The sequence below is a fragment of the Thermobia domestica genome, chromosome 2, assembly GCF_964235325.1.
Source record: "Thermobia domestica chromosome 2, izTheDome1.hap1.1, whole genome shotgun sequence".
Taxonomy (NCBI): domain Eukaryota; kingdom Metazoa; phylum Arthropoda; class Insecta; order Zygentoma; family Lepismatidae; genus Thermobia; species Thermobia domestica.
Window position 1 is genome coordinate 82,877,109 of NC_137455.1, and position 22,840 is coordinate 82,899,948.

The 22,840-nt window shown below is 35.2% G+C and overlaps 1 protein-coding gene across 4 annotated transcripts in view; it reads left to right on the top strand.

Moving 5' to 3' along the window:
- The window catches only part of stmA (Protein EFR3 homolog stmA), an 82,093-nt gene that overhangs the window by 25,215 nt on the left and 34,038 nt on the right, over positions 1–22,840 (top strand). For all 4 annotated transcript variants that reach the window (XM_081743248.1, XM_081743257.1, XM_081743267.1 and 1 more), the window contains exons 3-6: positions 17,317–17,393; positions 17,863–17,990; positions 18,638–18,788; positions 22,205–22,357. In XM_081743248.1, the coding sequence (XP_081599374.1) occupies positions 17,317–17,393; positions 17,863–17,990; positions 18,638–18,788; positions 22,205–22,357 (509 nt within the window). The remainder of the gene's footprint in view (positions 1–17,316; positions 17,394–17,862; positions 17,991–18,637; positions 18,789–22,204; positions 22,358–22,840) is intronic.

Sequence of the window (22,840 nt, forward strand, 5' to 3'; positions counted from 1 at the left end):
ACAAAAATATTTCTGACAATTGATTACAGAGAAAAACACGTAATAAAAATGCATAATTAATAATTAATTATGCAGTAATTAATTATCTAATTTTGTATAAAATCACTTTTAATCATACATATAGTCAATGTAATAGTGTTTTCATACAGACAGAACATGAGTAATGCGTTAATATTAGTAAATCTCAAAATGGCAAATGTCCCCTTAAGATGTGTGAAGCCGCACACAGATTAACTTGACATTGTTATATTTACCATTATTAACACACGCAAATATTAGAACACTGTTATTCAAAAGTTACTTTGATAGAAAATTATTATAATGATGGTAGCGTGAAAGTCGCCATCTTGGTTTTGAAGAATTTTGAAAATTTACGTGTCTAAAAGTTAAAGATATTTGGGTTTACCTGAAGCACTGAAGTTAAAATGGGTGTTCCAGTTTACACTCTGTTGATCAGCTCCGAGATGAAACCCAATTTCAATTCCGTTTGGCGTTGATCTTCGGTCCCATCACGAATCTGGCCACAGCTTCATTGTCCCGTGTTGCCATTTTCCCTAGGCCGTAACAGAATATCCTACCGTGACAATATTCCAAAAACAGGTTACTTAAATTTATAGCAGAGGATTTATTTTCACCAAATGTATCTCGAGGTTGTTTCAAATTAAAGAATTTCCATAGGTTGATCGAATCGATGAATTTAATGTTACAATTTCTAATCTAAATTCACTCTGCTTTGTCACGGTACTCAGGTAGACATGTCACATTTTTTCTTCTCTCCTTCACACACGACATGCTTACTCGCACATTATACATGATAATTCACATCACGAATAATAATAAAAGTAAACATCTTTTCCCGCTGTAAGTTAAACACGTGCAATATTACTGTTATCTATATATGTCTAAATCCTAAACTAAAATCTATAACATATATTTAATTTACGTGTTATTATCACTTACTCCCGTCATGTGATGCTTCGTTATACGGTTCGCAAACAAAAACGCAGCGTAATACTTGTAGTAATGTAAACAACTGAGAATCAAGAAAAAGAAGTGACTTATTTAATGTATAATGTAGCGAATAACTTCGTTTTCATATAAATTTCATTTAAGGTAAGCCTAAGCCTAGAATATTTATACATATGTATTTACATTTCCATATAATAGCAAAATTTGTTCGCGAATCTGAAGTTATTATTATTATAAGTTATATTTGAGTGTAAAAGGGGTCATACACAAATTTATTTATTTATTTATTTATTTATTTATTTATTTATTTTTTTTTTTTTTGTTATGGCAATGAGTAGCGATGTTAAATTTTCAACTTCAATGTAATAATTACTTAATAAAGTTTCTCTCCACTAACGAAGTCCTGCAGATATAGTATACATGGGTCAATAATATGTACCAAGCATTTTGAAACGTGTGTTTCTGTATAAATACTGAATTTAATTTAGATCGATGCCTAACTAGTTTATGGATATAATCACATAGCCTACCGCGCAGGTAGAGAATACACAGACCCAGGCTACGGTGCAGGTCAACATTACGTGTGCCACGTATGGTATCAATGTAAAATAATAACTATAACGAATGAATCATGGATAATAACAGACTAAACACAACTTAGTGTTTTTAGGAATAAAGTACAACCTAACACAACCTGAAATAAAGAAAATTCAAACACTCTACAACAACAAGAAAAATAGAATGTAACGTTACCAGCGTACGTTACATTTTTCCCAGGGCCTTCAAAAAAATATTTTTTTTATTTGAACCCTTTGAGTAATTCATTCCGTTTCTCGCTAGAACAATCAAATAGTTTTATATTTGATAAATTTTGTTTCGATACCTCTCTCCCCTTGAGATCCTTCAAATAAACCATATTATTAACCACTTTAGTCACGAGGTAAGGCCCTGTATAGGTAGGCATATACTTGTGTGTAATTTTCTTGACTATTACTTTGCTTGGAATGCATCCGATAGAAAGTGCGTTCGGATCATCACAAGATTGCCTTCTTTGATTTCTATAGAACGATTCGATCTATTATTTTCTTTTTCTTTTTGTTGACCATCGAGGTTTTACTTGTATGTGTCGCCTCGAGTCCTCCATATCCTGTAACTCCAAAGGCCATGGGAATTGTTCCCTGAATCTATCCGCTGCCGAAAAAGATATAAAAAGTTCCGCAGGTGTACAGCCAATGGTACTGTTATATGAATAATTTAACAAATCCTGCGCGAACTTCACTACGTTTTTCCACTTTGTATGATTTTTACTACACATCAATCGAATAATACGATTCAATTCTCGTTGGGAACGCTCCACTATCCCATTTCCTTTTGGGTTATAGGGAGTCACAAAGATATGATGGATCCGATGCTGCATACAAAACTTTTTCCAGCTCTGAGATAAGAACTGTGGGCCTTGATCCGATACTATATAATTTGGATAAGGACATATGGAAAAATATTCTTTTTCTTGAATTCGGATAATTTCCGCAACAGTCGAGGTTTTTTAAAGGCAAGTAGCAGACAAATCGAGTATAAACATCTATTATCGATAATATATAATAATAACCATAACTACAAGGAAGTTTCCCGACCAAATCCACACATATTTTGTGATGGGGTTTATCAGCTCGGGTGTGGAGGTCTTCCCGTGCAATAACTTGGTTTGAAAATTTTGTCTGAGCGCAGAGCTCACAGTGTCTTATATAATTTTTAAAGGTTTGTTTTTGATTCTTCCAAAAAAAAATAGTTCTTGAGCTAATTTCACACACTTTGTTACTCCGAAATGTCCTGTTTCATGAATTTGTTTCACTATGTTCTGAACTAAAGCTGTGGGAATTACTAAAAGCCAATTATTTAATTTTTGATTTCGAACATATAATAGGTTATCATTAACTTTAACTCGATCAGGTACTGTTGCAGTATTTAACTTATTTCTCAACTCGCAGCAATACTTATCTGACGATTGTAAGTTTGCCAATTCATCTCAAACCAGGTATCAGAATTATAATTTACAAAATTTATTTGGTAGTTACTAGGTTCAGCATTACATTCAGGAGTATTACGACTTAGTATGTCCGCTATTTTTTTTCGGTTCCTTTAACACAAAATAGGTTAATAATTTAACAGGAGTTATTTCTAAATTTCCTCGAAATCTGGTAGGCGAATAATCTGTATCACCAATTTTATCGCAATCTTTATGTAGGGAGAGAAGTTTTGTTGAGCAGTCATCGTCTCCCCTTAAAGGTGACTGCTCAACCTGTTTTCCAAGGCCTAACAATTGTTAGTCGAAACGGAAGGATTACTAGTGTTCATCGCTCCAACAGTCACAGAAGGATAAGGCGGATGTAAAGAAGAAGTGACTGACGTCATCACTGGAATATGAGAAGGGAAAGGAGAACTCACGACTGGTACAGGAGGACCTTGTACAAATGGTGGTTTGATATTATACATCCCTGGTATGATGTATGGCAGCGGTATATTTCCATACATCATAGGTGAAGTTTGAATTTCCGAAACAGGTTGATTTTTCTTAATTTCGTTTCCTCCCCAACTCCTCTTAAATTTTCGATTATTCTTCCAGTTCCGCCGTTGTACATGTCCAGCTCCATTTCTAAATTGTTGATTATTTAAAAGAGTTTCTTTTACAGAACTTTCGACATTCATTGGATCTGTTTGCACCGCATTATCTATACTAGCTCTTTTTCTTTGAGTAACAAAGGTTTGTCTCACATTCGGTTGTTTCTTGATTTGGAATTTTGGACCACTGTGACTATCAAGCTGGTTGTTAGGACTACATTCTAGTTCGGCTATTCTAAGAATCAAATCTTGGACATTACTAACCGACCCTAACTTCAGAATTTTTGATTCCTCTGTAGGTAAACATTCTAAAATCAGATCTTTTAGTTATTGATCCATTGGCACCGTCACAGTCGAATTATATGTTTCTACAATATAACGGACAAAGTCCAGCAGTGAAGAATATTTTGTGCGATCATATCTCAACGAATAGAGACGACGCTTCTGTGCCCTCTCCATCCGTAATAGAAGATATATTTCAGCTTGAAGAACCTAACAAAATCTTGGAAGGTTAAGGTTTTTATTTGGTTCGCGACACTTCGATACCAAATCTTTGCAGATTTTTCCAAACACCTCGCTATTATATATATTCGGTCTTGCTCGGTAAGAACATACATGTTCATCGTTTGGATTAAGTCATCCAAGAAAATTTGCGCAGTTCCTTGTGTCATTTTCCCATCAAATTTCGGAAAATGATGTAATCCCTTTAAATAGGAACCAGCACATCGCTTTTGTGACGGGCTATTTCCCCAATGTACATTTCCTGCGGGTAACTCCGAAAGGGGTTCGCAACTCACATTACTGCAATTTAAAACAGGAGGTTCATTTTTGTAGTTTTCATTTCTATGACGTTTTCTCTTATCATTCCGGTGACCATTCCCTTCTTCCTCCGAATCGGTGGAAGAAGAAAACCTCCTACGTGAAGGTGTATCATTAATCCGCGATCCATCCAAATTATATATTTTAGTTTCATTATTGTCGCCCTCCGAAACATCAATTTCGAATCTATTTTTCTGAAATATTTTATCCCAACTACTATTATTATTAGCGGATGATTCTTCTTGTCTACCTAACGTCTCGCGGAGAAGAGCTTCGCATTTATCTTGCGCTTCGGAAATTTGGGTTTTTACGGATTCCTTCAAATTTTCCATATTCTGCCTACACTGGTCCCGGTTATGTCTATAAGCCTCAATTACATCTCGTTCGAGCACCTTTACCATATTAACGGTGGCCTCGTTAAGTTCGCGCAATTTTCGGCTATAGTCAGCTTGTTGCTCTTTTACAACTTTAACTTCTTTTTGACAGTCCATATTTACTTTACTTATTTCTACTCTTAAATCAGACATTTCTTTCACTACAGATTCAATTTTTACATCTAGGTTTTCGTTAGTCACCGTTAATCCTAATTTTATATTGTCTACATCTGTTTTAACAGTATTAACATCGGTTACAATATCACTCAATTCTTTGGAAAAACTAGTTTGAAGCTCACTTATACTTTCCATGCATTGAGTCTTTGTATCGTTAATTTCTAATCTAACCTGTCCTAAATCATGAGTTAATTCCGTTTTCATGTTACTCAATGATTCCTTAAGCGAAGACATGTCATTAGACATTTTTAACATATGCGCGGATATTTTAGTATCAATTTTTGTTTCTAATCCAGTGATTACTGCCATTTTAGTGTCAATTCTAGTTTCCAATCCACTAATCAGGTTTTTTAAAGTTTCCAGAGGTGGACCCCCACTAATTTCTATTGTCGGTACACTTTTTACTCCTCTATCCTCCTTATTAGCAGCACTGGCACCTTCACTAACTTCATCAATTAAATTTCTTTCTCTTTGTGCCTGACAGTTTAAACAATACCAGCTACCATCATTTTCTTTCAATGTTTTAAGTTCTTCTGACGATAGTTGCACACAATTTGTATGGAACCAATTTCCACAACTTTCACAGTTTATTGATATATTATTATTAGAATCACCTGTACTATCACAACAACTATGTTTCTCAGGTGCATGTCGATCTATACTCGACTTACTAAGACTCATATTTTTCATCATATCGGCCACACATCTCAAACATTCCCCAACAAAATCTCCACCAATGAGTAATTAACAGTATCTAATTTGCGAAAGCAACAGCCTTATAAATTCTAAGAACGGTAGTACATATCTTAGTCATAACTATAAATATTATACAAATCCTAAAGCTGAAGGTCGCCAATTTTGTAACGCACCTTATTATGCGTTTCCATGGAAATAGATTTTGGCTTGGGTTGCCAATTTTGTACTACACCTTTGTCTCACTACAAGAAGATGATTTAATCAATCCTAGCTGGTGTAGCCAATTTTGTAACGACTACATTCTGATAAAGCAGTGGAAAACTGAATATTCAGTATCCTGGCTGGGTCGCCAATTTTGAAACGGTCATTTCTCTCATTACAGAAAGAAGAAAGCCCGGAATGAGTAAAAATCTCAAAACGAATCGAAATCCCGAGTGACATAGACAATTTTGTAAAATTTACTTTCATGTCATAAAAAAAATTACCGGTTATAAAACTATTTTTATGGTTTATATTCAACGCATTCTGACTCGTTTTCCAAAGTCCTTACTAAGACAGTACCCGCTCGTAAGAACCTATAAAGCATTACTTGTTTACTTATGCTCAACTGCATGATTATTTGATTTAACTTGTTTATAAGGCTAAATTAGATAGTTCCATTTTATATCAGCGATCTCATTTATTATTTTCAGGTAACAGCATACAAGAAAGAAAAAAAATTTTTTTGACATCATTAGCAATATAGCTTACATATTTTTTTTAACAACAAGATTTCGAAAAAAAAAAAACAATCTGTATTCTTTTGACACTAAAATAAATTATACATTTCATGTTATTTGTTTTGGTTTATAAGTACCTCATTGTAGTATCACATGAAGCGAACTTTGATGCTATTCTAGACTGATCTACAATCATTTAAACGTAAGCTAAATATGGCATATTGCAATGTAAAAAAAAATAATAAAGTATGGTACATTGTAATTCTCCTTTCACAAGATCCTTATTTCATGACTCCTCATGAACATGCGATTAACAATTAGGCTGTCTTTATCAAACATATGGGTTTATATGAGCGATTCTTTATCCTCTATTGTATTCCACAATTTATATTCTCCTTCAAACTCATTATAGAGGAAAATAGTGGCAGAAATGAGGCATCACTCTATATATGGCCATAACGTTGAATTTCTCAACTCAGCCTCAAAACCCAAAATGATGACGTAATGGAAACATGAACTATATACAAATGAAACATGCATGCACTACAAAAGAAAAATCTACCAGACAGCACCTTAAAGTTAATTAGTGACACATATTTTTCTTATTTGTTGGGAGAATTACAAAACAGAGTTTCAACCTAAATGCCGTGCCAAAAAAAAAAAAAAAAAAAAAAAGATCAATTCAACATAACGGATCAGTCTATCATAAACGAATAAGTAAGTGCAACAAGCTGATGCCGTAAGTACATCTACAAGTAAGGTAATTCTTTCATCATTAGATGTCAGCAACCTGATCTTAATAGAATACAAAACAAAATTTATGATTAAGTTCCGTACTTGGATTTTCTTTCTGTATTTTATTTGCTTATCTCTACGGTTCAGATTATTTAAATAGTAAGAAACCTATCATTTGGCGTTATGCATCGTTACCATAGCAACAGAAGTTATTTATGATCGCTGTCATGGTTCTCGAGAATTCTGAGAGACTACATTAGTGGAGAGACAATTGCGGAATGTTTAAGATGTGTGAAGCCGCACACAGATTAACTTGACATTGTTATATTTACCATTATTAACACACGCAAATATTAGAACACTGTTATTCAAAAGTTACTTTGATAGAAAATTATTATAATGATGGTAGCGTGAAAGTCGCCATCTTGGTTTTGAAGAATTTTGAAAATTTACGTGTCTAAAAGTTAAAGATATTTGGGTTTACCTGAAGCACTGAAGTTAAAATGGGTGTTCCAGTTTACACTCTGTTGATCAGCTCCGAGATGAAACCCAATTTCAATTCCGTTTGGCGTTGATCTTCGGTCCCATCACGAATCTGGCCACAGCTTCATTGTCCCGTGTTGCCATTTTCCCTAGGCCGTAACAGAATATCCTACCGTGACAATATTCCAAAAACAGGTTACTTAAATTTATAGCAGAGGATTTATTTTCACCAAATGTATCTCGAGGTTGTTTCAAATTAAAGAATTTCCATAGATTGATCGAATCGATGAATTTAATGTTACAATTTCTAATCTAAATTCACTCTGCTTTGTCACGGTACTCAGGTAGACATGTCACATTTTTTCTTCTCTCCTTCACACACGACATGCTTACTCGCACATTATACATGATAATTCACATCACGAATAATAATAAAAGTAAACATCTTTTCCCGCTGTAAGTTAAACACGTGCAATATTACTGTTATCTATATATGTCTAAATCCTAAACTAAAATCTATAACATATATTTAATTTACGTGTTATTATCACTTACTCCCGTCATGTGATGCTTCGTTATACGGTTCGCAAACAAAAACGCAGCGTAATACTTGTAGTAATGTAAACAACTGAGAATCAAGAAAAAGAAGTGACTTATTTAATGTATAATGTAGCGAATAACTTCGTTTTCATATAAATTTCATTTAAGGTAAGCCTAAGCCTAGAATATTTATACATATGTATTTACATTTCCATATAATAGCAAAATTTGTTCGCGAATCTGAAGTTATTATTATTATAAGTTATATTTGAGTGTAAAAGGGGTCATACACAAATTTATTTATTTATTTATTTATTTATTTATTTTTTTTTTTTTTTGTTATGGCAATGAGTAGCGATGTTAAATTTTCAACTTCAATGTAATAATTACTTAATAAAGTTTCTCTCCACTAACGAAGTCCTGCAGATATAGTATACATGGGTCAATAATATGTACCAAGCATTTTGAAACGTGTGTTTCTGTATAAATACTGAATTTAATTTAGATCGATGCCTAACTAGTTTATGGATATAATCACATAGCCTACCGCGCAGGTAGAGAATACACACACCCAGGCTATGGTGCAGGTCAACATTACGTGTGCCACGTATGGTATCAATGTAAAATAATAACTATAACGAACGAATCATGGATAATAACAGACTAAACACAACTTAGTGTTTTTAGGAATAAAGTACAACCTAACACAACCTGAAATAAAGACAATTCAAACACTCTACAACAACAAGAAAAATAGAATGTAACGTTAGCAGCGTACGTTACATTTGACTTGTGGAAAAGTTAAGGCCGGGAATTTTAGTTGCCTGATATAGAAGGGTTATTATTTGATTGATGCTGGAATTACTGACGCGTGCGATCACATTTGCGTTGTAAGACTGCGGGCTGCGACCGTAAAAAATCAGGGGGAGGTAGGAAACCCTGAGTGAAAGTTTTTCACGCTGTTTAAGGAGTTAAAAGGGGGGTGAGTTATTAGTAGTATATGAGTTAGAAGCGGGAGCGCGGTTAAGTGTATGCCTGTAAGATTTGCGGGGTTTATGAAAAAATGTATATTATTTTTTATGGTTGTATTGCATTAAGGATAGAGCAGATGGGTGAGTAGTAATTTATTTTGTTTTGCAAATTTTGTTAGGCGCGGCGCGAAAGATTTGTATGGTTTGTTTTTGTAAAAGAAACTGGTTTCGTGAGAAAGCTGGGAACAAATGCATTCAGAAAGGTTAAAAGCAAGGAAGTAATTCATCACAAAGAAATTGAGCTTACGTATTGCTGTCCCTGTTGGTGTGATTTTTTTTTTTTTTTTTTTTTTGGTGAGAAAGAAGAAATGGGTTGGGTTGGTAATAAGGGTTATATACAACCTATGTTGTATCTTTTCTTGGGATTTTTTTTTGTTTTAACATAAACTTAGCGTATGTTGAGTTTTTTAAAGTTTTATATATATATATATAAAGGAATGCATTTGGTCATTTTAACTACGAAATAATAGTTTTCGTGACGTATGCGGGAAAACACTGCTTTTACATTTTTCACAAACAATGTTTTTGTTATATAATTGTTTTGGGTTTTTGGTGTCCTTCAAATATTTTGCTGTACCAATAATAACTTATTTGTGTTACTTGGTTTTTCCAAGGTGACATTATTATGCACTAAATTTTGGAGTCTGATTTTCGAAATTATAAAAATTTCGAGCAAGTCCTTTACGTTTTCGTAATAGCAGATTCTGCGTTAACCAAATACTACGGAAGTTGTGATACAGCCCATATAGTCTGAATGGCTGAACACCGACATCAAGAGATTGTGGCATGCATCAGAAAGTGGACTAGGTAGGGTATTGATTAACGCATCGGCACGGCAAGTCAAGAGTCCCGGATTGAATCTCGATGCAGTCATGGATTTTCTCGTTCTTTGTATATAATTGAATTCACATCTATAAATAAACTGACGTGATGTAAATCTGGTATTTCCTCAATTTATCAGTACAAAACTGAGCAATATGCCATTTGTTACTCCGAAGGTAATTATTTCCTTTTAGCTATTTTATTTTACTTTAACATTAAAACTGAGATGATCGGTAAAGTCCGATCAGGAAGCAAATTATCATTAGTACAGTACAAAATTATTTATCTTTTATGCGTTTCTAATTGTCGTGAAAATGTGATCTCCTTAAATAAAGATTTTATTGTTTGTACTATCTTGTTTTAACAATACTGATCACCTCTCTTTTCCATTCCATTTGAAAATACTTATTATTAACATTTACTTGAAATTTTCATACTTGTAGCTATAAGTATACACGAATAAAAAAAATAAATAAGTAAATAGATAAAGTAAAAAAATTAGCAATCATTTTTATTTTAAAGCTTTCTACTCATATCACAGATTAAAAAAGGTCACTTCTCTTCCGGAATAGGTCAGGAAGGCCAAAGGGGTAAAAGATCCACAATTTTTTCACTTCGACACTTACGAAAGCACCACGCTTCTTCCTACTTTATTTCCCCCCTACTGATTTTAAAAACATTAGAACGAGAAATTTATTTTACACCGCTGGAGTCGCCCAGTTGGTACTTAGATGCCTTACTGTCTTCGCTACCGCGCCTCCTATATTTGTTAGTGGATGTTTTAATACTTAAGTCTACAGTAAGGATTTGATGAGATGAACTTTCCATGTTTGGTTGTCATATACCGACAGATAGAGCGGAGAACAAGTAAGATAGTTGTTATATGACACAATCAATCATATTTCTTTTTGTATTAATCTTATGACATAGTTAGTAATCCTTTGACATAGTTATACAATTTACTTACGTTTTAGTATTACATTGTATTGGAAACCATAAAAACCTAATTAGATTAGACAGGGGTGCCCATCCCTCTAATCCGTGACGTATCCTTCTCAATTCACCTGATACATTTTCCCGAAAATTTTCCTATTTTCGAATTGACTTATTGTCAATCCCACTTCTTTCATACAGGCTTGATTGATTTAAAATCGATTTTGTTTTTAAATCTATGACTTAAATCAAACTTATCTTGCTTAAAACAGAAATAAAATGTAGTATATCTGACCATTCTTGGGCACTAATCGATTGTTATTCTGAAACTAACATCTTAATCTGTATTATGTGATGGTAGAATCTTAATAATGAGGGTTTAAACAAAACATCTAATTTTTTAGATTAAAGTTAATGCCCATGAATTTTTGACAACGCACTTAATCATTCCATACTGTATATGAGACTTGAGGAGAATGCTTATATCCATTTAACATTCAATACTCACGATTTTTAGTTCGGAATTTTATTCAGTTATTTCATAAATATTGTCAGAGATTCGACTGCCGTTTGACTATACTGGATATGAATAAGTGCTGCCATATGGATATCGTGGGCGAAATGGTTCCCAGAGCTGTTCATTCAATGGTGAGATACGTGGGATCGGTAACGTCGAACGATGGAATGAGGCGACTACGAGAATCGTGTTTCAGTCATAGCGCTACACAAGGCGGACATGCCGCCACCTGTGCACAATTTGTCTTTACCACACCATCCAACTTTATAATGAATCGGTAAGTGTCAATGAGGCGCAGAGTAGTGGCAGAGCGCATCGTGAGAACACAACAGGCAGTTAAAGCCGTAGTAGCAAGAATTCGGCGAAATATCGTTCAGAAGTCAGTGAGTGATGTTCTGAGAGATGCCCATTTCGAGACCTACAAATAACATAGAGACCATTTCCTGATTGATGCGTTACGCCAGCAGACTGGTGAAAGCGAGACGTCTCAAGCATTACGCAGAAAATAATTACAGGATAATTCTCTTTTCCGACGAGAAGCAGTTCACAGTTGAGCACTCCTTTAATACTCAAAATGACTATGTGTACGCATCGTCATCAGTGCAAGCTGCTGAACATGTTTGCATAGTGCAAATGTCTCATCACCCAGCATCAGTCATGGTGTGAGCTTCAGCGGCACAACGCGGCTCCATTTTTGTGAACAAAGGGTAAAGACGTCGGCTCCCATGTACCAAACCACATTATGAAACTAACAGTGAGCCTTCCAACAGGATTCTGCCCCGCGTACAAGGCACAGTCGACATAGTGGTGGCTATGAGCCAACATCTCAGACTTCATCTCCACATCAGACTAGGTCTCTAGCAACTCTGATCTGAACCCGCTTAATTACAAACTGTGGTCAGTGCTTCAACCAATGGCCTGCAAAAAGAAACATCCTAAAGTGGACTCCCTGAATTGCTTCCTGGTCAAGGCAGCCCGCTACTTTCCCGTCGACACTGCTCGTAATTATATTGACGAGTGGCACGCAAGACTCCAGGCCTGTATCCAGGCTCAAGGAGGACATTTTAGAAACTGATCTGTGCTCTTCATGCTTCACATTTCTATGTATCATCTTACAAAAGGGTATCAATATATCGTCAACACTGTGTCTATGTTTCATTTTCAAATCTCTGACAGTATTTATAAAACAGTTACAAATTATAATTTAAAATAAAGTGGGTTTTAAGCTTTGCTCAGTGTCTCTTTTGTTAAAAGTATTCATGAAATAACTAAGTATATGGTGTGATAGTAGACATCATAGCTTTTTTCCATAATTGAAACTTCTATAATCGCACCTTCTCGAGAAAAGTAACATGACACGAAATTTGTCATTTTTGTTCTAATAAATACACTCTGATTTTGGGATAATTTTAAAGCTGTATTTACAACACTTTTACACATAAAAAAAAAAAAAAAAAAACCATTGTGATTATAAAATAACTTTAAAACAAGTTACGAGTTAATGTCATTTTTCTCGCGAGGGATACGAACTTGGACCTTGACTTGTGTTACTTTTCTCGAGAAGGTGCGATATATATCTAACGAGCTAAAAATTTTGAAGTGAATTTTTGAACATACTACCGACTTTACTCTGGGATTTTATCATATCTCCGTGATCAATATGCGTATTATTAGTTAGTGAGATTTGAATTTAGCGTCCCGTTTAGCAGCGAGGCTAAAGACGGTGATCTACAGCTTGACGTGGAATCCGAACCATATGAGCCTCCGCCGAAAATTGAATTCTGGTTTCTCACACCAAAGACTCGTACGCTATCCACATTGCCACTAGGGAGCTTAATATACGTATTATCAGGGGCATTTAAAATTTATGTAAAAAAAAAAAAAAAATAGAGGGTCAGAGGAGGTTTCAAGTTACTAAGATGAAACTCGATATGTAGGCTTAACATGGAATATATGTCAGTTTCATAAAAGCGTACCGTAAAGGAAAGGGTAATGTTTTTGTCAATATATCATATCACCGTTCTCTCTCCGTGACGGGGAAACAACTGAACTGTTTGAAATAAAATTTTGAACATAGTTAGCACCTGCCTTAATTTGCGATTTTATGTAGTCGTTTTCATTAAAATGCTTGTCTTAAGCAGGTACGCCGAAAATTTGGGTACCTCACGATCCTCTCTTCTTAGGAAGATGGAATTCGATATATAAACTCATTATTGAAAATAAGTTGACATGTGCGCCAAAATTGTTGCATCGTTTAAAATGAATTTTTATACATAATTAGCACTTGGGTTGACCTGAGCATTTATCAATAGTCCTACACTTTGATTGAAATGCCGTTTCTAAGGGTAGGAGGGGCGGGGTAAATTTTAGAAAACCATAGCCACTGCACCATTTGATAGCAATTTTTGAATATAATTAACACTTGGGTCAAGCTGTGTTTTTATTATTATTATCATTATATTCCGATTCAAATATACATTCCGATGGGGTGGGAAAGGGGTTCAAGTGTACCTTTCAAATATTTGTCATAAACCTATTTTTCTCGTACTCAAAACGGACATTTCAGCTAGCTGTTAATAAATAGAAAAATATTAAAAGAGAAACCATTCTTGACTAGAAACATCTTACTACTAAAATATATTACATATTGTGCTATTATCTTTATCATACAGACCAAGAATGCTTCCCAACTGTAAAATGGGTTTGCTTGTTCTGAAAACAGATAACTCCTCGGAAGGTGTAATATATTCCAAAGTTTTAGCTGCTAATGTACGTAAATAATGAAGTTATGGCACAATAAAGATTTAAGAAAACTGGAGCCAGACAATGGTAAAAATTTTAACATAAATTCAAGTAACTGTAAACATATTTAAACGATTTATAAGAAATTTTAGTAATATTATACGCACTATAGAGGCTATCGAAAGACATTATCGCAAATACAATACTATAAGTAATGCATTGTTGCCAACTTTGTATTTTCATTTTTATTTTCAAATCACTCTAGATCATGTTATTAAGTATGTAAGGTGACAACATAATGATGAACAAAAATATATATTTAATACGCAGCAGTATTGCAAACTTTAAGAGAAATGGATTGCACAGCTTTAGTCCGTACCTTCCAAAATAAACAAAAAGAAGTAATGTTTTTTGGCAATAGTAGTTACAAAGAGGACCATTCTAACCTCAAAATTTTAAAAAAGTACACTGATTCAACAGTGTTGTCAGAATAAAAAATAATACTTTTGAAAAGAATATTCCGAGCGGAATTGTTTCCGAACTTATAACACATTTCTCATGTCAAAATATTTCAAGCATAAAAACCGTAGAGCATAATGATGACTAAAACAAAATAATCCTCAAAGAATCAGGGCAGGGAGAGAAAGTGGCGTAAAAATCACTAAAATGAACGTTGTTTATCAGTTCTCACCATGGTCTAGTGCAGCGTTTCCCAACAACTTGCGGCACACTATGGGTGTAACTTGAATTCTCGCGGCACACATAGAAATTATTATTTGTAAATATAAAATAGCGTGGTATTTTTTTTTCTGTGATTACTGATCTCCTTCTCACAGAGAAGAAAGCTCAATCACTGGTTTTCCCCCGTGGTAAATCATTATGCTTATTTTTCATTCTAATTTAGAAATAGAAAACAATTGCAATGAAATGTTGGACCCAGGTTTGTAAAAATACGCTTTCTTTTTCGAAAACTGTATCCAACCTTTCACTAAGAAGGAAGATCACTAAATAACGAACAAATAAACAAATCTTTTACTTTTAAAACACAAATGCAGGTAATTTATATTCATGTTTGATTTGTCGAAAAGATTGAATGATATTTTAACATTTAAAGTTACGAAATAGGCTGCAACAATGAAGAAGCAATAATGGTCATAACAATGAAAAGTACTTTTTTCAACATTAAAAAACGTACAGAAAAGTAACACGGTATGAAACTTAAAATTGTAGATTCATAGTGGAGGTTCCTAGAAATGGGAAATACAAATATACATTTTTCCCTGTCTTGCAATTTGATTGCTATAGAATTAGTAATATTGTTTCGATTTCCTCGCGGCACACCAGCGGCCCATTCACGGCACACCGGTTGGGAAACCCTGGTCTAGTCGTTAACGTACCGAATTTCCACGTGGCAGACCAGGGCTCGAATCTCATCCATTCAGACTTTTTTTTTTAACGTTTGGTTTTCTATCCGAGAAAAAAAAAAAAAAAAAAAACATTGCAGAACAGAACAGAGCTTTATACACATTAGAGATTGTTAAAGTAACACGTTTGCTACGCTGTTACATAAGTAATATCTATATATAGATATATAAGTTTTAAACAAGGTACAAAACAAAATAACGAGGAACTAGCTATCTTCTCACAGAAAGGGCAACACATTAGAGAGTTCAAATGACAAAATGAGCAATATCCAGAAATGTTACGTAGTGCAGTCTTTCGCATTTAAGAGCAACATCTAATAGCTATATCATAGCAGGGGAACTCTCAGGAAGTTTTATGTACATTGAGTCGTTTGGTATATTTTGTTAACAAATGTCTTCATTCCGCTGTACACACCATGCCTCAAGAAGAATAAAACACTATCCCTTGCCACAGAAATGAGAGAAAACATTCAGTAATTCATATACCATTCAATGCATTATTTTTTTCTCGTATGTGATAAGATTTGTGATTGGAAATTGAGGCTCTAGTTACTTAATTTCTTTAGTTATGATGTGTCGAAATATTCCAGTTGAATTCTTTAGATACGAAAGAAGGATGATTAGTTAACGGTGAGTAAAATATGTGTAACAGTGTTGCAAACTTGAAGAGTAATTTGAAAAGTCGTAGTAATCCACCATTGATATTTGATGAAAATGTATCGGATCTGAATTCTTCAAAGTTACAAGAACATAATCTTATATTCTAATAACACTTTTGTCAGTCGACAAATTTTCGCACTTGCAGTTAAGGAGTGTCCTCTTTAAAATTACTTTAATCGGAAACTATAAATTTTTCTAATACATGAAACATAGCTGTAGCAGTAAGTCTCTAGCAAAACCGTTACTTGTATAACAAGATAGCAAATTCATTACTTTGACAATATTTGGTTGGTGTTAGTATCTAACGATATCTCGAATGTGTATAAAATTTTCTGCAATGTTTTTCTCGGATAGAAAAAACAACCTTAAAAAGAAAGAAGAAGCCGGAGTGAGTAAGATTCAAATCCTAGTCTGCCGCGTTGAAATTTATTATGCTAACCACTAGACCATGATAAGAACTGGTAAACAATGGTCGTTATAGAGATTTTGCGTCGCTTTCACTTCAGTTTCTCTCCCTGGCTTGATTCTTTGATGATTATTTTGTTTTATTCACATTATATTTTACCGTTTCTATGCTTGAAATATTTTGACATACTACTACTGATTGTAAGAAACACTTTGCAGTGAACAACATAAATATCAGGATATTCCTAATTTCTCTTTTATTCTAACGTTACTTAACAAAGAAACGCGAAACTCACTTTCGTCACCAATTAAGGAACTTTATATAAATTATCTTTTTTTTAAAATTAGTACAAGTGATTTAAATTTTTAAAAAATCAATAAGAATAATTCTTTTAAATCATTCATGACTTTTTCAACCCTGCTTTCATACCTGTGTATGGCCTTGATTGAAACGTGTTCTTGTATAAATTATGTTTTTCAATATATTTTTTAAAGTTTCTCATTGGTTTCAACTAATCCTCTCTCGACTCCTTTAAAATTTTATGATGTACTTTGCACCATCCTCCTTTTATATGTGGGCACCCCGTGGATAGAAATAATAATTTGTATATTTTTCGAAAGTCATATTGCCTAATGTATTTTTCTTTGTAGGTTGCTGTGGTTGCTGTTCTGCTCTTCGCCCTCGATATAAGAGGCTGGTGGATAATATTTTCCCCGTCAATCCACAGGTGAGAGTTATAAACTGAAATAGAAGTGAATGATAATAAAATACTATATGTATCATTATTTACGTTTTGTTCTGTTGTTTGGAAGATAATTGTCATTTTTAATAAAAATTAATTAAATTACCATTAATGTATTAACTTATGCGTATGGTATGCGTAAAATATTTTGATTTTACCAACACCTGACATATGATAGCGTGAAGATACTGTCTGATTTTTATTCGTTTCTCTTCAGTTCATGTTGACTGAAGAACTTTTATCTTTTGCATACTTGCTAAGATATTAGTATCGAAGAATCTATAAATCCAAAGTTTAACTTGCTCATACTTACTCATGCTTACTCCAATACTTACTCATTCTTTTATTGATGTAATAAGCTTGTAAAAATTTAGTAGTGACTGATACGTTGCTTTATAGTATCATATTCGGTCGGATTGTTATTGATTAGTTTTTTTCGAAACTCTTTCTTCAGGATGGATTAGTAAAAAACAACATGGAAAAGCTGACTTTCTACGCTCTCTCTTCTCCAGAGAAGCTAGATCGTATTGGAGAATATCTTTTCCAGAGGGCAAGCAGAGATATTTATAGGAGGAGAAATGGGTGGGTACTCCATGCTTTATCGAGTCCTCATTATTATTTTTGATCTTAAGTTACATATTTCACTATAATCTCTGTAATTAGTAAGCAATTGCTCTAAATTTATAAATAGCATTGAAACAGTCATTTGTATTCTTTTTTTTCTGAGTTTGAGGCTAAATAGAAAGAAGAAAAATTGTATTAATGTATTTCATAATGAAACATTGTATCAACATAGCGATACTATTAATGGGAATTTGTGAGGGTGTAATATCTCGTTTACACTTCATTTTCCCGTTGATTTGTTTCTTTCATAAAAGTTACCTTTGCTTTTACCGTGTTCTTTTCTTTGTTTTTTCTTACATTTCAGAGATGCATACTAGAAAAAACTTACTGTACAACTACTCACCTATTCCTGACACAGTATTATTTTCTGTTGTCAGTTCCTTTTAGAATTGATTAGTAATAAATCGTGCCAAATTTTCAGAACGTTTTAGATTCTTCCCTTTTCCGCTTTCATAGGTACCTGTTTGTATTTTCATATATTTTAAGCAAGTAATTTTTTTTTTTTTTTTTTTTTTTTTTTTTTTTTTTAACTTTGAAGATTTGTGGACTACTGTAGAATCAAAAACTACAGTAATTTCTGATCTTCAAAAAATTATTGTTTTCAGGTTTGTTATAATTGCAATGGAAGCAATGGATCAATTGCTTGTGGCGTGCCATGCGCAGACCTTGAATCTTTTCGTGGAAAGTTTTCTTAAAATGGTACAGAAATTATTGGAATCAACAGAGCCTCAGCTTCAGATTCTTGCTACTCAAAGTGTAAGTCTATTTAGATAGGATATTTTCTATTTGAGGAGTTGGCGTACTACCAACTTAAAAAGACATTCATACTATATATGTACTTGGAATTCTCTGAACGATTGCTCAAAAAATCAAGTTGGTCATGTTTTGGTAAATCTTCGGAGACATACCAAATGCCTTAGATGTAATATACAGAAGTTGTTCAGTCTACAGTTGGCCAATTTCGACTTACTTAAAAATTTAGAAAAATCCATGGCGCCAGGTCCGTAAGTGCTCGATGTGTTTGCCTTGGTTCCTAACAATAGCCCGACAGCGTAATTTTCACTGTAATAGGCTTCTCTGAAGAACTGGGAGGGGAATCTTGTCCCATTCCCTTTGCACAGCTTTCCAAAGTCCTTCCACAGTTGTCACACGCCGTTTTACCAAAGCCCGCTTCAGCAATCCAAATACACAATAGTCCATAGGACTTGCATCTGGAGATTTAACAGGTACCTCATTGAAAGGTATCACTTGTGTACCACTTGCCTCCTCCATTTCCCTTTAGAATGCAAGGGACAATCGTGAGGTCTGTGATGAGGCCTTGTTCATGTGAATGCGCACCAGATTGGCGTCATTTCCGTACATTGTTGGAATCTCATGCTCGTAGATCGGCCGCATGATCTGCTCCTGAAAATACTGGGAATTTATTTTGCAGTTCTTCGCCACCCTACGAATCTTCAGTTTACCTCGGTAACAGTAGCCAGTAACGACCATGAACCCTTTTGGGAAGGATTCTTTACAGACACGGACCCACCTTCTGAAGTTCTTGGCGCCTATCTCTCGGTACATGATGGCTCTCGGTTTGCCGCAGTCGGAAAGGTAAATCCATGCTTCATCGAGCGTTACGACGTACATCCACCTTTGTTTTGCCAGATGCCGTTCGTACGGTATACGGACAAAATCTCGCGGCCGAAACATCGCCGCCCAAAATCTCGCCGGCCAAAACCTCGCGGGACAAAATCTCGCCGGGCCAAAACCTCGCGGGACAAAATCTCGCCGGGCCAAAACCTCGCGTGGCCAAAACCTCGCCGCCCAAAACCTCGCGGGACAAAATCTCGCCGTGCCAAAACCTCGCCGCGAATGAAACTTTTCTTTAAAATTTACCCAATGTGTTTCCTAATATGCAATTCCACATTACAAATAATAATAATAATAAGATACAAAACATCGTGTGCGTGGGCTTTCTCGGGTTATTCCCGTTTCCTCCCACTTTCTTTATTCGATCATTTCCTTCGTCCTGGTCATCTACGTCTCCTTTAATCTATAGGACATAATCAAGGGACGTCGTAAAAACTCATATATTGTTTCATATTTTCATAAATATTATTAGATTTTTGTTAAAATTTTAAGTTTTTGGATGTTCCAAAGTTCACGAAACTAACCTCGTTAGTTGTCATTACTTTCCTTATGCAGACTTTCTTTCCCTATAACCAGTTTAAAAACATCCTGTCGCCCTACCTTCACATTGAAATCCTCTAATACAGAAATAGAATTTTCATATGGTATCGCGGGACTTTGGTCAAATACCCGTGATACTTCTTCTGAAACAGCGTCTTTTATACCGTCATCCTATCATCTGTTGGAACATTTACATTTTGGTCAGGCGAGATTTTGGGTATGGCGATATTTTGGGGCGCGAGGTTTTGGCCCGGCGAGATTTTGGCCCGCGAGGTTTTGGGTGGCGGGGTTTTGGCCCCGCGACGTTTTGGGCGGCGAGGTTTTGGCCAGGCGGGGTTTTGGCCCGCGATGTTTTGGGCGGCGATGTTTTGGCCAGGCGAGGTTTCGGCCTGGCGAGATTTTGGGCCGCGAGGTTTTGGGAGGCGAGGTTTTGGTCAGGCGGGGTTTTGGTCCGCGAGGTTCTGGCCGCGAGCTTTTGTACCCAAACCGTTCGTACAGCTTCCGAGCGTTACACTTTCGTTCCTTTTGGTGGGCATCCGTGAGAAGATGGCCGCGAGCTTTCATGACTTTTTCCAGCTTGAGTTGATGGTGTAACGTCCGGTTCACAGTCCCCAAAGACACGTCAAGACGATTAGCCATACACTTTTGTGTTAGAGGATTTTCTTGCATTGCCATTTTGCGAAGTTTCCTCTGCATGGTGGAGGTGGCCTTGGTGCGTTTCCGCTTCCTAGGCAACTTCGTTGGTGATCCAAATGGTGGAGCTTCGTTGCCCTTGTACTTTTTAATAACATTTTTTATTCCACTTAAACTGCAACGATTCTTCTTGCACTGTTTTCTAATGACAGAAACACTAAAGTGGGCGTCATAAAGAGCCGCAACATAGCCTTCCCAAAACCGGCTTAGTTTGGGCGGCATTTTGGTCACAGAGCGGAAGCCCACACACTTGGAAACAAATTTAACATAACACTCACAATAATGGTCTTGTTTTGTGCGTTATTGTCGTCTGTGCGGAAAAAGCAACTCCGTTACCAGGAAGCCACTGCACAACACTGCAGGACGCCACGAGCCAGGTCGGGTGAGTGCATTCTGTCCGGGAGGGGGAAGGAACGAAATCGCCAAACGTAGGCTGAACAACCTCTGTACTTGTTAGATATCCAGTGTGAATTTACTTGGCATAGGATAGAATCCAGCGAAGTTCTGTTTCTACGACAATGAACCTCCTGGTTTCGTAAGCCATAGAGTTAGTTCTTTGGAGAGGTGATTTTTAAAAAAGATGCATTTGTAGCTACTTGGCATTGGTATAAGGGAAGTTATTAAGTGTGTATTTATTGTGAAGGGTTAATATGGACTTAAGTGTGGCACAATGGTTTGTTGTTTGTACAGATAATTTTAGAGCTGTTTTCTAGCCACAATGACGTTAAAGTGATATTCATTCACTACTTTAGTTTTAAAACTACTTTCACTACAAACTCATATACGAATAAAACTTTCTAAGAAGAAGAAGAAGAATTTTCGCATTGCGTACTTTCAACATGTGAATATCTGCGCGCATTCTACGATTGAAATTCATTAAATAACATATTCATAAAGCACATTCATCTTACTGACCATCAAATGTAACTCAAAATAACATCAATAATAAAATAGAACTGAAATAAGATTATTACAAAGATTAACAGAATTAAATCAATAAATTATGAGAAAAGGACGAAACATTAGTGAGAGTTGACATGTTTTTGGCAGTTGGAGTTGTTGTAACATTCATCAAATTCGTCCGTTACAATGCCTCCAGCGACAGTAACAATGATCAGTACTACTCACAGTCACTATTTTGTAGAAACTTACAGGCTTACACTATAATAACTTACATTATTATTAATAAGAAAATCAAACAAACTTGTCGCAATGTTATGGGCGTTCAGTAAAATGTGCCGTCAGTCAAAAAGGTTGGAAACCGGTGCTTTAAACTAATAGTTATATCTCTACCTCTATTGCAGTTTGTGAGATTTGCAAACATTGAAGAGGATACACCGTCATATCACCGACGTTACGATTTCTTTGTTTCTAAATTCTCTTCCATGTGTCATAGCAATAACAAGGAAGAGGATCTGAGGAATAGTATCAGAGTGGCTGGGATTAAAGGCTTACAGGTAATACTTTTTTTTTTTTTTTTCATTTTAAATCTAATGTAATTTAGTGCTACTTACCTCGTCAGTAACCTATTTAGAATTTTCATTATTGCATTTGTCAAATGGTCCGACCAAAAAAAAAATTTACAACTTAGGTGGAAGAACTTGAAATAATATATGTACCTTTAATAAACTTCCTTAATGTGTGAATCGTCATTGTTAATACCTATGAACAGGTGGTCGACCATTGAGTTCATGAGCTATGCACTCATGTGTCGCGGTATAATCACCTGCGTAATTCTCAATTGGAGGTCGTATGTGTCATGCAGTATCATTCACTATAAACGTTCCTTTACCATGCCGCATAATCCAGGATCAGATTAAGAAATTCTTGCGCCCTAGGGTATGCTTCCAGACACCCCACCCCCACCTCACCCGTCACACACACACACAATCCATTGCAAATATATTTACTAACAGAATTTCGAAGTGTTGTTGCTATTG